Source organism: Phytophthora sojae, assembly GCF_000149755.1.
Source record: "Phytophthora sojae unplaced genomic scaffold PHYSOscaffold_2, whole genome shotgun sequence".
Classification (NCBI taxonomy): Eukaryota; Oomycota; class Peronosporomycetes; order Peronosporales; family Peronosporaceae; genus Phytophthora; species Phytophthora sojae.
The window spans coordinates 2,594,274-2,611,574 of NW_009258116.1; the positions used below are offsets into that span (position 1 = coordinate 2,594,274).

Genomic DNA, 17,301 nt, shown 5'->3' on the forward strand with positions numbered 1-17,301 from the left:
TACGGGGCATGCCAGGCAAAGGCCAACTTCTTCGTCCTCGCCTCGCCCCTCTTGTTCCTGAAGAGTTGATAGACCCAAACAGGATCACCGATTTCGTACTGCACAACCACGCGATCGCCCAGTCGCTGCTCATGTCGATCCTGCGCCTTCAGGAGCTGCCTCTCGACCAGATGACGCGAGTCACGCAAGGTACGGTAGAGCTCGCGACGGTACGCTGCCATTTCATTGCTCTTTCATTTCTTGCCCAGGTTCAGTAACGCGACGTCCAGCGGCAACACGGGATCGCGTCCGTAGAGAGAAAAGAAGGGCGAGTCGCCCAACGCTTCATGGTAGGATGTCCTGTAGGCGAATAACACCCTCGGCAAATGTAGATCCCAATCCGTCTGAGCCTCACTCACGTGCATTTTCAGCATGCCCACGAGCGTCCCATTAAAGCGCTCAACCAGCCCTTGAGTCTGGGGATGGTACGCTGAACCGTACAACTTCCTAATCCCCTGCGTCTGGTAGAAGGACTTCGCAATCTCCGACGTAAAGTTTCGTCCATTGTCACTCAGCAACCGCGACGGCACACCGTGCCGCGCCACCACTCCATTCACCATTACTTCCACGAAGGTCACCGAATCCAGGCGAAGCACAGCAAAGGCCTCGGCCCACCTCGTAAAGTAGTCGACAAATACAAGGATATACTTGTTCCCTCTCTCCGTCACGGGTAACGGTCCCACAGCGTCCACCACCAGCATCGAGAAAGGACCCGAGAGATCCGCCACCGGCATTCGCTGCATCTGGCCGGCCTGCCACGGTCTCGACCCCTTCCCACTGCCACACCGTGTACACTCGCGGACATACTCCGTGACGTCCTTCCTCCAGCCAGGCCAGAAAGCGTGCCTCCTCACTTTCTCGAGCGTCTTTGTTAGACCCAAGTGCGAGGATAGTACGTCAGCGTGACAGTAGTGTAGAACGGTTTCCACGTACGGCACAGGCACTACCGGGACGGTCAGGGACCGGGCAGGTCCGACCCGAGCCGGTAAGTGCACCTTCCTCATCAGTAACCCGTTCCGAACCACGTATCGAGACCGCATCCTCACAACCGTCGACCGGAGGAACGGATCCAAGGGTAGGGCCCCGTCCAGCAGAAACGCCACCAGCGCCTTCACCCACGGCATCTCTTGCTGCGCTTGTATGAACTGGTCTAAGTCCAGACCGAACCGGTCGACAGGAGTTAGGGGGGCACCTCCAGCGGGAGTGTCACTCACGGCTTCATTAGGCAGGTCAGGACACTCGTCGTCAACATGACCATCGGCACGCTCGCCACCTATACCAGGACCGTCGTTGGCCCCCGCTTGCTCCCCGACTGAAGTCGGAAGCACGTCCTCGACCGTGCCTTCCGGGTTCAGCAAGTCACTCATCGAGAGAGCCGCCACCGGGTCCATAGGTAGTCTAGATAGACCGTCCACGTGCCCCATAGAGGTACCAGGCTTGTGATGCACCTTAAACTGCAAATTAGAGAGTTCCATCGCCCACCGAGCCAGCTTAGCGTTCGTAGTACGGTTGCCAGGACTAAACACCCACGTCAGCGCCTGGTGATCCGTGTATAAGTCGAACTCACGCTTGTCGAGATAACATCAGAACTTCCTGGTCGCCCAGACGACCCCCCAACACTCGATCTCGGAGATGCCGTCCTGCTTTGTGATCCAGTTCTTCTGAGACCCGGTCAACAACTTGCTCGCATTCGCCACCACACGGTTACGACCGCCCACTTCCTGCATGAGGCACGCTCCAATCGCGTACCGTGACGAGTCAACGTACAACTTAAACCCCTTCTTACCGTCCGGATAGACTAGGATAGGAGGCTTCATGAGGGCCCTCTTCAGTTGACGAAAAGCACCTTCACAGTCATCGCTCCACTCGATCGGAGCGCCCTTGACCTTCAAGCGTTCCAGGGGCGCTGAAATGGAAGCATACCCCGGAATGTAGCGACGGAAGTAGCTGGTCAACCCAAGGAACGACCGTATGCAGTGCACGTCCACAGGCCTCTTCACGTTCAGGACCGCTTTTACCTTCTCGGGATTGGGAAGGATACCCGTAGGCGTGACAATATGACCCAAAAAGGCAACTTGACTTCTTCCCCAATGGCACTTTTTCATCTTGAGCTTGAAGCCCGCTTGCTGGAAGCGAGTCAGCACTTGACGAACACGCACCAGATGCGTAGAGAAGTCCTTGCTGAAAATCACGCAGTCGTCGAGATAGACCAGGCAGATACGCCACTTTAGATCCACTAGCACGGTCTCCATCAACCGCTCGAACGCTGGGACAGCATTACAGAGTCCAAATGGCATCACTAGCCACTCGTACAGACCGTACTTGCATGTGAACGCCGTTTTGGACACGCTGTCCGGGTGCATGGGCACGTTCCAGTAGCCCGAGGTGATGTCGATCGTCGAGAACAGCTGAGCGTCCCCCAGCACATCCAAGATATCATCAATTAGCGGCATGGGATAGCAGTCCTTCGCCGTGACCAAATTTAACTTACGGTAATCGATGCAGAACCGTATCCCACCGTCCGGCTTCCGAATCATCAGGACCGGGCTCGCCCATGGACTGTTCGATGGACGGATCAAATTCAACTCCAGGTACTGTTGGATTTCTGCCTCCATAATCTCCCCTTCAGCCAACGAGACGAGGTACGGTGCCTGCTTGATCGGCGCACTGTTTCCGGTGTCAATCTCAAACTGTAGCAGGCCCGTACGTCCCGGCTTCTTCGAGGACTCCACGAACATCGAGCGGAAGCCGTCCAGCTCAGTCTGGAAGAGCTCCTTCTGCTCGAAGGACAACTTGGACTCGGAGAAGTCGGCCTTCATGCCGTCCGACTTGTCGGGCGGAATGTCGGGCTTTGAGGCCTTCACCTTCTTGCCGACACCTTCCTCACACTTTTCCGACACGGACATCGCACTCGCCCCGCTCGACCCATCGCTTTCAGCGGGCACCGTTCCACCAAGCGCCGCCGTTGCCGGCTCGAAAGCAGACTCGGGGATCACGGACGTGCTCGCAACGACTGTCCCCTTTCGAATCCAGTATTCGTCCGTGGATGCATTGCACACCTCGACGATCACTCGGCCGTCCTCCACTGTACACAGCGTTCGCGCCACGCACAGCGTAGGCGGCAGGCCCAACGAGCCTTCGACCAGCACAAAGGCCTTATCGGTCACGTCCCCCACCACTCGAGCCCCCACAAGAGCTTGTCCTCGGGGAGGGAGCCGCACCGACGTCGCCATCGTCGCCATGTAGGACTCTTCTACCATCGTAAAGCCCAGAGGCAGCACCTCGCCGGAGCTCTTCAGTGTCAGGGAGCGCTCCGCCACGTCAATCACGGCGCCGAACGCGCCCAAACTCCACTCCCAGAATCGCGTCGACATGCAGCTTGTCGGCCACCAACACGCTCAGCGAAATCTCCACCGACCCAAGCCGGAACGACAAGCTGATCCAGCCACGGATCCGAAGCTTGTGTCCCGACGAGCTCCTGACCAGCCCTTCGTAAGGGTACAGAGGCTCAGAGGACCGCCCCAGTCGCTTCAGCACGCAACGGTCAACGAGACTTAGGGTAGCGCCGGTGTCGTTCAGCATTTGAGACGGTAAACAGTCAATATAACCACTTGAAAGCGCCTCAAAGTTGCCAACCGCGCACACCACCCTTCGTACGTCTTCCACGACACGGTGTACACAGTCTTCAGCGTCCTCATCATCATAGACTCCGAAACCATTCCGTAGGTTCACCGTGACAACGTCCACCAGGCCAGTCTTCGGCAGTGGCGTCCGAGCGGGACGTTCGCACCTCACCACCTCGACGTAGTGCGAAGCGTCCTCATCACGCTCAGGTAAAAGCTCCAAGTCGTCGATCACATCGGCATACGGCTTGTAAAGCGACGAAAAATCAAACGTGACCGCCTTGTCAGGGCGACGGCGGCGGCGACGTCTAGCACTCGGCGTCTTAGACCACCCCGTACGGGTCCACAGCTCCAACCAAATCCTTCGAGAGTTGTCGTCGTAGTAGGTCCTCATCCAAGATCATAAGCGCTCGCCAAATCGAGCCGTCACGCTCATTAACTCCTTGGCACGGTCGACGTGCTTCAGGAGTCGTTCTTCATCGTACTCAGGAACCTTGTCACGCAGCGGAGGGACTTCCACCGTCCCCTCTTCACCGTCGGGAGGCCTCCGCACCTCACTCACCCGGCCTCCATAGTTCCTAGTCTCCTTCAGGATACGGAACACAGCTTGCCTTGCCACCGTACGCGCGACCTTCGGGTCCACGCCTCGCACTTCACTCAAGATAGGCACCGCTTTGGTCACCGCAAGGGTCCCACCAGGATTCCCTGGCGGACGCACAACGTTCTCGGCCACGACAGACTCGACAGCCACCTGCATTTCCGCCGAGACGCTCGCGACGTCACTAGGCGGCACGGTCTCCAAACCTCTCGCGACGCCGGCAGCCGGAGGCGCCTCCTTCGGGTCGGCGACGGCTCCCGACGGAGAGCCGTAGACCACGCTAACCACGGGGCTCCGGAAGTCGCGGTTCGCACGCTTGGCCTCCTCGGACTTGTCGAGCATGTCCTCGAACCAGCCCTGCCAGTACTCGGGCGAACCGTGCAAGTCAGAGGACGCCTGACGCGTCCGTTCCACCACCTCCAGCGAGATCCCGAGGATGCGAGCCAACTCTTCCGACGACGGCTCGGCTTGAGCCTCCGCATTCCGAGCGACACGCTTCAGGAGCTCCACCTCGTCCAGCGGGTACAGTCGGTCCTCGAGCTCCTTGCCATACTCTTCGGGCTCGGGGACGACGTCCGTACCGGCAAGGATGGAAGCCTCCTCGCCCGCGTCACCGTTCTCCATCGCCGTGAGCTCACCGTCCGAGAACATACGGTCATTACCAGAGACGGTTGTCGTCTCCAGCGGGACCGCACCGTCCTCAGCAGCGGTTTCTGCAAGTACGTCGTCTCCCTTCGTCCAGGCCGAGAACAAGCAGTCCGACAAGTCGTATCCTTCGCCATCTAGGGCATACGGCGGCGGCACGTCGGCGAACGGCGTCGGCACCTCCTCCATATCCTCCTCCTCGAGTCCCGACCCATACGGCGGCGGCGCGTCCGCGACCGGCGACGGCACCTCCGGCAACTCGTCCGGGTCCTTCTTCTCGTTCGGTAACTCGGGCGTGTTCCCCTCGGTCGTCTCGGCCTTCAACTCGGTCGGCTCGGCCTCCTCTACTCCACCGGTCTTCACGTCGGCCGCCAATGCGACCGACCCGCCCACCGCGACGGTGGTGTCGGCGGCGGCCGCCAAGATGGCCAAGTCCTCGTAGATCGTGTCGTATTCTAAGTGGCCGACCTTCAGTCAGCGGCGGCCGCCAAGATGGCCAAGTCCTCGTAGATCGTGTCGTATTCTAAGTGGCCGAACTTCACCGCGAGATCCTCTCCTTCATCATCCGTACTAACCACAATAAATTCAGCTTTCTTTTTCTCGTTTTGGCCTTGTTTTCTCCATACGAAACTTCATCCAGGGCTGATACCATTCCGTCTGGCTCTGACAATACACTCATGCATACATCCACCCTCGAGACCGTCTCCTCCACTTCGTCACGGTCACGATCCTCACCCTCCGAGTCATCCAATAGACAAGAGGAAGGAGTTACTCTCTCCTCCCCTTCCTCCCACCCTCGTCATTGAGGCGGAGACGTCTGCGCAGCTTCTCGCAGACTCACGGCCAGACCTCGGAGCGCCGCCACTTCGGGGCACCCAGCGAACGAGTGACCGTCCTCCTTGCAAAACCCGCACTTCACTGGCCCTCGGCCACCGTTCCTGGCCACGGAAGCCTGACCACCGGTCCGGCCGCGATTGGGTCCGTCCTCGCATTCCACGGCGATGTGTCCAAGTTCTCCACACTGGTTGCATATCATCACTTGTCGTCGACAAGTCTCGCGTGAATGGCCCACGTAGCCACACCATCCGCACACGGGCGCTCCTTCTTGCGTCCGTGAATCAGCACCCATACGAACCCCTCGCGGTCGACCGTTCCCAGGTGGAGCGTTCCCGCCCGAGCCTGGACTCGAAGTCGTGGCCGACACATTTGGCATGCGATTCCTTGGCGAGCGCGGCGGCTGCCACTGGTTCCGCATCATCTGCTGCTGCCACTGCTGCTGGGTCATGAAGGTGGTCATCGTCTCCGCGAGCTTGTCCAGCTTCGTCGAGGTCTCGGAAGCGGCCGCCATCGCCGTCGCCAGGCTCGAGGCCGAGCCCGCCACCTTCTTGTCTTCGAGGAAGTCGTCTTCTTCAATGGGACGGGACATTTCCTTGGCCAGCAGCCACTCACAAGCCTCGGGAATGGCTCGTGCCGGTCCCGAGCCGAGCGTGGCGAGCATACGCTTGCTGCGTAGCCAGCGTCGGAACAACTGGTACCTCATCTGCGGGTTCGGATAGTCCAGCGAGTCGCAGAGGTCGGAGACGCGATCGCCCCACTCCTCCACGGACTCACCGCGATCACGCTTCGTAGTCTGTAGCCGTTCCCAAAGCTCATCAGCCGTTCTGCTCAGGAATTGGTTGTGGAACCGTACTTTTAGCGTAGCGAAAATCTTAATGTTCCTCCACCGCTCCGCAGGCCTCCCTTTGAGCTTCTGGCGAAACACCAGCAACCGTGACTGATCAGGCAGGTGGGCCGTGTGAGCTTCGAACAGCTCCCAGAAGTCACGAGCCTTCTCCATCGTCGCCGTGTCCGAGTAGAACACCGGTAACACCTTCATCACGTTGGACACCATTGACGACATGTCGTACGCGCTGCGAGCCGGGGACCACATAGTCGATGCGCGGTTTGGTCCACCGAGGTTCGTAGGGGTCGACAGTTTTGGCAGCAGGCGCCGCGCCTGGGGTCGGAGTCTTGGCACGAGTTACCGTCTTGCTCGGCTCCACCTTGACTAGCTGCTTGACTTTCGGCTCAGTCTTTACGACCGTGCCCCACCCACCGTAGGCGCCAGGCTGCGCCCCAACACGCCAACCGTACATGGGCGGGTTCGGCAACCGCCTCTCCGTCCCGGTGTACACCGGAATGAACCCGCTCGGGCTACGAGAGGGCACTTCCTCAGGTTCTTCCTTCACGTAGGACCTGTAGAACGGCCGCGAATGCGCCGTCTCGATCGGCACAGGGCCGTCGTAGCCGAAACCACTCGACCAGTAGTGCACGGGCCTCGAGAACGCGCCCCTCGACTCTTCGGCGTCAGCGCCCCGTAGCTCCCCGGGGCCGGGCACCGCCTCCTTCTCCTCGAGCTCTAGCTCCGCGGGAGCACCGTCTCCTTCACGCTCCTCATCAGCGTCCTTGAACTCATCTTCTTCTTCATCAGTCCAGAGATCTCCCATCATCTCTTGGCGCAGGGACTTACGACCGGTCGCGCTCGTCACCTTGGCCGTCGTGCTCGTCCCGCTCCCGTCACCGGGCGACGTCGGCGTCGCTGACGTCCCACCAGTCTCCCTCGCCTTGCGAAGCCGTTCAGCCTCCAGGCGCGCCATTTCTTCTTGCACGGTCCGCTGCTCCGAGGACCCCTCACCTTCTCCAGCTCCAGACATCTTCTCCAAACTGTAAACCCCAAACTTCAAACTTCAGGGGCTCCGAGCGAGTCGTAGACCAACTTCAGGGGCACCGAGCGTGCCGTAGACCAATTTCAGAGGCACCGAGCGTGCCCTAGACCAATTCCAGAGGCACCGAGCGTGCCGTTCTTCACTTCACTTCCAGACAAGACCGTTCCACAAGTCTTGCGCCGATACCGAGACTTCTTGAAGACCCCAGGGACGAGCTCTCGATCGCGATTCCAACGCGCTGCTGTCACCTCGCAAAGGCCAACGAATCCCGACGCTCGACTCGACCAGACTATCCGATGCCCACTTCACAGCGAAGCCAGTACCCTGCTTCTCCACCACGTGTCACGAGTCGCCCTGGAAGGGACGGCTGCCGCTGCGAGAACGAAGTAGGACGGTACGGACAGGGAAGGAACGGTATGAAATACAACAGAGTCAAATACAAAGATTCAACTTGTTGTTTCCACGGCAAATTCACGACTGACCAACCTACCCGGCACGGAGCACCTCGCCCCGCGCTCTCTCTTGCTTCTCTTCAACTTGAGTGTCGACACACCGCCGCCCCCGAACCCATGGTCAGCTCCTTTCACCCCTCCGCCCTTGGCTCACGTCAAGGCTCACGCCCCGAGCTACGCAGCGCTCGTGACCTCCATCCTGTCTCCTCACGTCACCGCCTACTCGCGGAACACGCCACTGCTTCCATCACGACTCTTTGTCCACGCAACGGGCCCGCCGCCAGCTAATCCTCGCTAAAGTCGATGACTGCTCAGTCAGCTCATCCTCGAACAGCTGATCCTCGAGTAGTAGTCCACGCGCTGATTGACAGGCTGCCGGAGGACGGCCGCGACCGTACCCGAGACGGTGACCACCGTTCCCACTCGGGACAGTACCCTCCCGGAGCAATGCTCCGGGTATGCTGCTACGCAGCCGGCACAGGATTAATTTGGTGTCGCATGAAGCCGTGCGTGTAACGCATGCGTTTAAGTATCCATCATATATTGACATATTATGAAAGTAAACTTAATAGGTAATCTGAATAATTACCTAGTCGGTCTCTATCAATGAAGAAGCATCAATCGCATCATCAAGTTTCATTGGAATCATTTCCAGTTCTCACGCCCGAGGACGCAACAACATCAGAGTGAATTTACAGCAATAGTCGTCTGCTTGGGAGGGCGTTGCTGCAGCTTATAACTTGCTTGTATTTGGTTATTAAAATAGCGCGGAGGCAAGAAAGAAGATTGATATTATCGTAAGTGTGTTATTGCACTTAAAGGTCTGATTATCTGGTAGTTGTGGATGCTCATAATATAAAAGCACAGCGCGGGCGACTGGAGCGCCGCAAGTGCGGCGCCCCCAAGTCGTGTACGCTGTGCGTTTATATGTTTTGTTTATTTTTGCTATCTCAGCCCCCGCGAAGCCCTAGTATGTACCTGAAAGCCGACTGGTACGAAAATAGTTTCCCCTAAAATGAGACCGTCAATCGAAAAGGTGCTTACGAACCTAAGTACGAATCGCGATTTAACTGCATCAATCGAACGAGGCATATCTTGGGCTTCTTTTAAGCTATCGAACACTCCAAAGTATTGAGAACATGTTGAGTAACATCGGTCTGAAAAAATATCTCCATTTTCGGACCCCCGAAATCCCTGATGTTATTTGGGGCGTGTGACCTTAATATTTTTCGATTTCGACATGTTGTATATTATTGGGAAGCTTGTGCAAAAAACAATCGAATAAGAGTGTTTTTATGTGTTTTACGAATGGTTTTCACGTTCAAAATTTTGATGTCCGGTTATGTCCGAAATTTGATTAGTCAACTGCAAACGCGATTATCTCGATAACTCCAAATGGTGGGTTAGCGTCTTTTTGTTTGACGCGGTCACAAATAATCTCACACAAGCAATGAAATCTGCATCCCAGATTACTCTGGTAACGTCGAGGTGTGTGCAATCAGTTGAGTGGCCGAGCGGAACGCGCTTATATGCTGTTTTATAAACAGCACCTACAATATATCTGTGCAGCGTGATATTCACGAACATCTGAGTACACTCATCATCATTATGTGCCGGAGTCTGGGAGATTCTGTAATGGCCGGTTGACGACCGCAGTGATGCCGTATGGGGAGCAGTGCTGCACGATAGAAGAATGGAGGAATATGACCACGGCCAACGGGAATCATGAGGTGCTGAAATGAGTGTGGGAGCTGTCGGGGAATGGAACTGAAGTATTGACAGCCTAGATGGAGCCGTCAAGAGCAATCATGCTCAAACTGACAGGGCGATACATTCTGGCAACTAGCGTGGCAGCACTGCTCGCCGCTCATGCCACCGACTTTGTTGCAACAAGTGGCAAGTTGCTTGAGGTACGCTTCGGTGAAACCTCCGCACGAGCTATACGGAGCGCATGTCGTCACGAGGGCGTTGACGGAGGTGGTGGCCACAGCAGCCACGGCGACAGCGACGTAAAGCTTGAAATTCATGGGGGGGCACCGCGAAGTGTGTGTATCTCGAAGAATTGAGGAATGAGCAGTCTGTCGAGCTTACATTTTTCCTGGTGATCTTCTTAGATAGGTTGAACTACAGTAGCGTTTGTCTGGATACTGTAACTACTATAATACGGTGCAGACAAGATAATGTAGCGGTGTTTACGGAGTCCATAAACACCGTACATAAGACGGACAAGGCATTTGCGCATCCCGAGCAAAACGGCTGTTGCCAAGGAAGTATGTTGTCAGGTGGTTGAATTGCATCGTGCGCACACCATCGCTGCACGATTCGCTTGCATTTTCTACGTGCACGCGTCGTACTCGTTTTAGCCAATGGTGTTGGCCGAATGGTATTTTTTAGAGAAATTACCATGATCCAGTAGAAAAGTACTGGATCGCCCCCCAGGCCGACAGCCATTTTCTTCATACAGTAAAAAAATCTTTAGTACGCCCGGCACGCCACTTGCGAACCTATCAACCATTTATGGGCTAACTTCGAGCTCTCGGTTTATTTGCGGGACACCTGAAATAGATACGTGGGAGGTAAGATTTCGAAGGCTAGTGCTAAATAAAAACCAAGTAGACTTGAATAATAAATAATTATCTAAAGGGTGATTCACAGCTATATTCTGCTGCATTGTGCAAATGTCCAAGTCAAGAGCAAGAAACCCCCCAAACTACGGCTCTGCTCGCTTTTCACTCGACGTGTCTGATCTCGAAGCTGCCAAGGAGTTGGGACTATTCTGGGACGATGTTGCAGTCGAGTCGACGAACCCGACAAGCTCAACGTATGGCTTGGCCTACCAGCTCCGAGAGAATATTGCCAATTCAGTCTTTTCTTCACAAAAAGCAGTCCACAGCAAGTGCAAAGATTTGGCTGTGAGGTGCGGCTTCCAGATTTTTGTGAAGCAGACCAGTGTGAAGGCCGACAACTCCGGTAATGCGAAATTTGCGTGCAAGGCGCTCTATCGAACGCAATATTTCGACCGGACTACACCAGCTGCCCAACTCACGTGTCCGTTTTTTGTGAATGTTCACGGGAAATCGGGGAAGTGGAAGATAACCCAGGCAAATTTTGCGCACAATCATCTCAAGTTCGTTGGTAGTGCCAAGGCCCCTTGTGTTGAAGGGTCCATCCCGTTGCCGTCCAAGCCCATGCGGAATACCACGCAGCAGATAAGCAAGCTGACAGCGATTGTCGAGACCGAGATGCTTCCCGCCCACGATGGATCTACGGCTTCTATGTCAGGCGCCGCTATCAGGAATTTTCTGAAATCGAAAGGAGCGGACGTAAGCGCTACATCGGTGTCCAGAATGAAGCAGAAAATTGACGACAAAATTCACGGCGACTTGGTAGAAAGTTACCAAAAACTGCGGGCGTACTTCGAGTTGATGGCGCACAAGAACCCCGGATCGGTTTGGAGAGTGGAAGCTGCCGCGGACGGATCGTCGTTTGGTCGAGTGTTCTTCATCCCTAACGCTGGTATTCACATTGCCCAGAACTGCAAAAAGATGGTCGGCTTTGACGGGGTTCACCTTAAAGAGGAAATGCACGAACAGGGCATTTATCTGGTAGCTACCGTGAAAGACTACAACAACCACATCGTTCCAGTTGGACTCGCGCTGGTTTCACAAGAGGACAAGGCCAATTGGATTTGGTTCCTGGGAGCATTCAAGGAGGCAGTTGTCTGGGAAAAGTTCGCGATATTGTCGGATAGACAAAAAGGTCTGCTTCCAGCTGTCGCGACAATTTTCCCAAACGCTGGCCATCGATACTGCCTGCGGCATATCATGGACAACATTAACAGGAAATGTACCAGGTTGTCCCAGGAAGACCGTGCGTGGGTATGCCGAATGGCACGCAGCGACTGTGAAAATGACTATAAGCTGTATCGAAGTGAACTCGCCGTGAACAACCCTGCCGCTGCGAATTTTCTGGACAGAATCGAACGTGCTCACTGGGTGAAGTACAGTTTCCAAGAAAAGTTTAATCTCCCGACTTTCGACGAAATAACCTCAAATTTGTCAGAGCAAGCGAACAACTGGATGGGTAAAGAGCTTCGGACCGCCAAACCCTTGGACGGATTCCAGTTGTACTTCTTGAAGCTGAGTCAACTGATGTCCAAAAGGCGACAATTGATTGTAACGTGGACAAAATCTGGCGCACTCTCAGATTTAGTCCCCAAGTTGTTAGAGCGACGTACAGACCGCCAAGCTGCAGCTGATATGTGCGAGTTTACACCCCTTCTCGGGGGTGCGTACAGCGTCTTGTTCAAGGGCCCTGTTGCCATACCAGGATATGTGCACCCAGACCGGGTAGTGGATTTGCCAGCGCAGGAGTGCACGTGCGGCAATTGGCAAGACCAAATGTTCCCTTGTGTCCACGCAATTTGCGCTGCTTCAAAGGATGGCCGACAAATCGAAGACTTGTATGACGCCAAGCGTATGTCGATCGAGCACTTCCGCGATACGTACACATTCAAATTTCTCCCTTGGCCGACAACAGCAACCTTACAGCGGGACGACACAATTCTTCCTCCACAACTTGAACCCACTCCTGAACGGATTGGTAAAAGAGGGTTGAAGCCGGGGAAGAGGCCACAACACAAGCGAAAGATTGTGAAAAACGCGCTGTAGGGACAAGAATAAGCTTCGTCGGGCAAAGCCAATTTATACTTTATCGATCTGTATTTTTGACAAACAACACTTCATAATTAATAGATATTTTGCTTTCCGACAATTCTAACCAAATATGCTAGTGTTGCTGAGTCATATTTGGGTAAGGTATATTAAAAATCTAAACCGATAGATCTCTAGTGTTGTGCCCTAAGAACACGCGAGTAAAATATTTCGTGAAAATCTCTTAAACTCCAGAAGGAGTAGGAACACTACGAATGTACCACTCCATGGTACACCCTTTTTGTATAATTTAAGCCGCAATGGTGCAATATGCTACGTTGATCTGCAATCTGAATTTTGCAATTTAACTACGTAAAATTTAGCCAAATCACAACCCGACCTCCGGGCTGAAGTCTACTGTATTTATTTTAAAGCAACACTTAGAATAGAAATAGACTGCGAACTACATTTTCAGCGCTTCGGCAAGCCCCATTCTGCTGTGTGCTCAATGCCACGCCTTAACCCACGACAGCGCCACGCCCGGAACATCCAGCGCCGCCTGGACGGCTCGTTTTACCGTCACCGACTGAATCCTGGTATTTCCGCTAATGACGTCAGCGACGAAGACACCGACGAGCAGGAAGAGGAAGAATCATCAGTCGGGGGTGGACTCCGAGAAGAACGACGTAGGGGTGGTGGCCTCTTCGCAAGCAATCGAAGGGCCCAGAGAGGCGTGGATGGGCAGCTATATGAGGTAGAGCGAATATACGCGAAAAGGTGGATCAACGTAAGAGTATATTATCTCATCCAATGGGTTGGGTACCGGGAGCTTACATGGGAACCGGGAAGCCACGCTCCGATGCGCCTGAAGCTACAGTTCGAACGCGAATCGATCGACTTCATCTGGGTCTACCAATAGACAAGAGGGAGACATCGGACTCGCCATCGACGACCGACACAACGCAGCGCAAGGATCCAGTCTCGCAGAGAGTAGGTAGATACGTCTTGATAAATACGCATCACGAACTTAGCAAATACTGTGACAGTAGTTTGTTTTTCGGTCGGCCTGGGGGGCGATCCAGTACTTTTCTACTGGATCATGGTAATTCCTCTATTTTTTAGTTCGGTTCAGGTAATACTGACGTTTTCTCTCGCCGTATGGGACAATCCGAATACATACGGCAAATCCTATGCTGGCAAAACCCAAAAGATAGTTAACGAACTCATCCTGGCGTGCTAAATACTTATGTAACGTGTTTTTACGTAGGACACCGGAGCGGTTCCCACACGGACTGATGCATGTACGCAGTCCGTGCCAGAACTGATTCAAGCCCCAGGACACGCCAGTCCAACCATAATAGAGGTTAGCAAAAATTGCTACCAGCTACGGTATGTTGCGAGATACATCGAAATGAAACAACGAGCTAGAGCTTCATGCCCACGCTGTTGGTGGGACTGGGCGCTCACCACCTGACAGCATACTGCCTTGGCAACAGCCGTTTTTCACGGGATGCGCAAATGCCTTGTCCGTAAACACCGCTACATTATCTTGTCTGCACCGCATTATAGTACAGAGAGTAGCGGTAATAAGAAAGGGTTCAACGATTAAAGTACTGAAGGTATACAATAATCAAGTCAGATCAAATCTTGCGGAGCTTTAAACGTATTGCCTTAACGAAATAAATGAAACACGTTAGGTACGTTATTACTTGGCCCGATTGACGATGGACTTCGACGCTACAGGGCCTGTAGTACAGGCTCGTCGTACTCGTCTTCCTGAAGCACACGACCTTCAAATACACTGGCTGCGACTCACTACGACGCCCTGCTTGTCCGTGGCCACCGCACATTACTGTAGCTACGTCACGGCGGTGTGCTTGCTGAGCTTGTGCAAACCCAACATGTGCACGTAGGACAACACCTCCGCATCAACCTGCAGGCGCTCATGGTCTTCCTTAGCGGCAGTTTGCGGGGCAATGTGGGCGAGAAAGTAAGTGTGACGGGAGCACTGGGGCGCTGAAGCACAACGGTCGTTGATGCACACGCAGTGGTTGAGCCACTGCGTGTACACGGAGCCACTGTGGCTTCGTCCTTGGAGTTTGAAAAATGCGCGGGAACCTTGACTGCTGTGTGTGCCACATCACTTTGACAAACTCAGTACCTAAATAGAGGCCCTGTGTAATTCAATATTTATGTGTTGTCAGAACTATAAGTTGTTGACCCTTTCTTATTGCCGCTACTCTCTGTAGTTACAGTATCCAGACAAACGCTACTGTAGTTCAACCTATCTAAGAAGATCACCAGGAAAAATGTAAGCTCGACAGACTGCTCATTCCTCAATTCTTCGAGATACACACACTTCGCGGTGCCCCCCCCATGAATTTCAAGCTTTACGTCGCTGTCGCCGTGGCTGCTGTGGCCACCACCTCCGTCAACGCCCTCGTGACGACATGCGCTCCGTATAGCTCGTGCGGAGGTTTCACCGAAGCGTACCTCAAGCAACTTGCCACTTGTTGCAACAAAGTCGGTGGCATGAGCGGCGAGCAGTGCTGCCACGCTAGTTGCCAGAATGTATCGCCCTGTCAGTTTGAGCATGATTGCTCTTGACGGCTCCATCTAGGCTGTCAATACTTCAGTTTCATTCCCCGACAGCTCCCACACTCATTTCAGCACCTCATGATTCCCGTTGGCCGTGGTCATATTCCTCCATTCTTCTATCGTGCAGCATTGCTCCCCATACGGCATCACTGCGGTCGTCAACCGGCCATTACAGAATCTCCCAGACTCCGGCACATAATGATGATGAGTGTACTCAGATGTTCGTGAATATCACGCTGCACAGATATATTGTAGGTGCTGTTTATAAAACAGCATATAAGCGCGTTCCGCTCGGCCACTCAACTGATTGCACACACCTCGACGTTACCAGAGTAATCTGGGATGCAGATTTCATTGCTTGTGTGAGATTATTTGTGACCGCGTCAAACAAAAAGACGCTAACCCACCATTTGGAGTTATCGAGATAATCGCGTTTGCAGTTGACTAATCAAATTTCGGACATAACCGGACATCAAAATTTTGAACGTGAAAACCATTCGTAAAACACATAAAAACACTCTTATTCGATTGTTTTTTGCACAAGCTTCCCAATAATATACAACATGTCGAAATCGAAAAATATTAAGGTCACACGCCCCAAATAACATCAGGGATTTCGGGGGTCCGAAAATGGAGATATTTTTTCAGACCGATGTTACTCAACATGTTCTCAATACTTTGGAGTGTTCGATAGCTTAAAAGAAGCCCAAGATATGCCTCGTTCGATTGATGCAGTTAAATCGCGATTCGTACTTAGGTTCGTAAGCACCTTTTCGATTGACGGTCTCATTTTAGGGGAAACTATTTTCGTACCAGTCGGCTTTTAGCAATTACTGTACATATAACTACACCTCATAGTTGGCCTAATTCGCAAGCAAAGTTGTCATGAGTATTGGAGGTACCAGAAATTAACATTATATTTCCTAAAGTATGACTTTCGTTTCATTCAAAGTTGTCTAATTACCACCAACGACTATTGACGCAATACACCTTTTCCCTCGCAAACTCAAGACCTTTGGCGTACTCTGATAGAGTGCGAAGTGACGCCAGCACAGAGGCAAGATGGCGAAGGCGAAGGCGTGTGTGCGTGCGTGCAGCTTCTTGAGTGTCCGATCCGCGTCTGCATGCCCTTCATCAAGCGGCAGCTGTACGCGATCTCTCAAGGAGGGCAACATGGGTGGCGCGTTGACACGCCCCTCACTGAGCAGGGGGTGAGACGTGCTTTGCGGCTACATGTGGTACATGTACCTCTCGGTGGGAATTAGACAACTTTGAATGAAACGAAAGTCATACTTTAGGGAATGTAATGTTACTTTCTGGTACCTCGAATATTCATGACAACTTTGCTTGCCAATTAGGCCAACTATGGCCGGGCAAGGTGTAGTAACGGAGCACCTCAGTCGCGTTGCTCCGTTGAGTTGCTTAGGGGGCCGATACCCTGCAGTGGAGTCTCCACTTCAGGCCGACGTCCCCACCCTCTAATTGATCCAGTAACGCTATCAATCGCCACAACCATTATTTGTTGTGTAGTGAAGCAAACTTAGAGTCTCAGTTTAACCATGCAGGTCATCGAACCAATTAGCAATTAACAACACTGGAGGGGCTGCATGATGAAGTCTTCATTATCAACTAATACTATCGCGATATTCTCTATTATATCGGCAGCAAGTAGTTGCGAGGAGCATAGCCAAAGCAAACCCGCGCGGGCTGCTCGTGAAGCATGTCCGCGTAGGAGCGCCCAGCGACCAGCAGGGCAGCAAACGAACCCGTCGTTGCGGCTTGGAGCTAGTTGCGTAGTGCGGGGTGTGGGCCCCCAAGGTATAAGGAGACCACCTGCGCCACTGCCAGGAGCTATCTGTAGGCTACAGGTTGTAGCTTCACAGAGTATTGGACATGGTGAGCTTTCCGTAGCACGTATCCATGCAGGCAAGTTGAAGTGCACTCTCTTTTAGCAATTCTACGCTTGCCAGCACTAACTCACTCGTAGTA

General features: G+C 53.6%; 3 protein-coding genes across 3 annotated transcripts; 1 reads left to right on the forward strand and 2 right to left on the reverse strand.

Annotated features, from left to right (window-relative positions):
• Positions 1 to 2,861: 2,861 nt before the first annotated feature.
• On the reverse strand, positions 2,862 to 3,621 carry PHYSODRAFT_434276 (hypothetical protein; the record flags this gene model as incomplete). The annotated part of the gene is made up of 2 exons (XM_009520531.1): positions 2,862 to 3,387; positions 3,434 to 3,621. Coding segments are annotated over 2 exons (714 nt in total), but the record flags the coding sequence as incomplete, so codon positions are not given.
• Positions 3,622 to 5,704: 2,083 nt separating this feature from the next.
• PHYSODRAFT_487396 (hypothetical protein) lies at positions 5,705 to 6,796 on the reverse strand (the record flags this gene model as incomplete). The annotated part of the gene is made up of 1 exon (XM_009520532.1): positions 5,705 to 6,796. The coding sequence occupies one exon, from the start codon at positions 6,794 to 6,796 to the stop codon at positions 5,705 to 5,707; it is 1,092 nt and encodes a 363-aa protein (XP_009518827.1).
• Positions 6,797 to 11,304: 4,508 nt separating this feature from the next.
• PHYSODRAFT_486080 (hypothetical protein) lies at positions 11,305 to 12,732 on the forward strand (the record flags this gene model as incomplete). Its single annotated transcript, XM_009520533.1, has 2 exons — positions 11,305 to 11,455; positions 12,269 to 12,732. The coding sequence occupies 2 exons, from the start codon at positions 11,305 to 11,307 to the stop codon at positions 12,730 to 12,732; spliced, it is 615 nt and encodes a 204-aa protein (XP_009518828.1).
• Between the last annotated feature and the right edge of the window lie 4,569 nt (positions 12,733 to 17,301).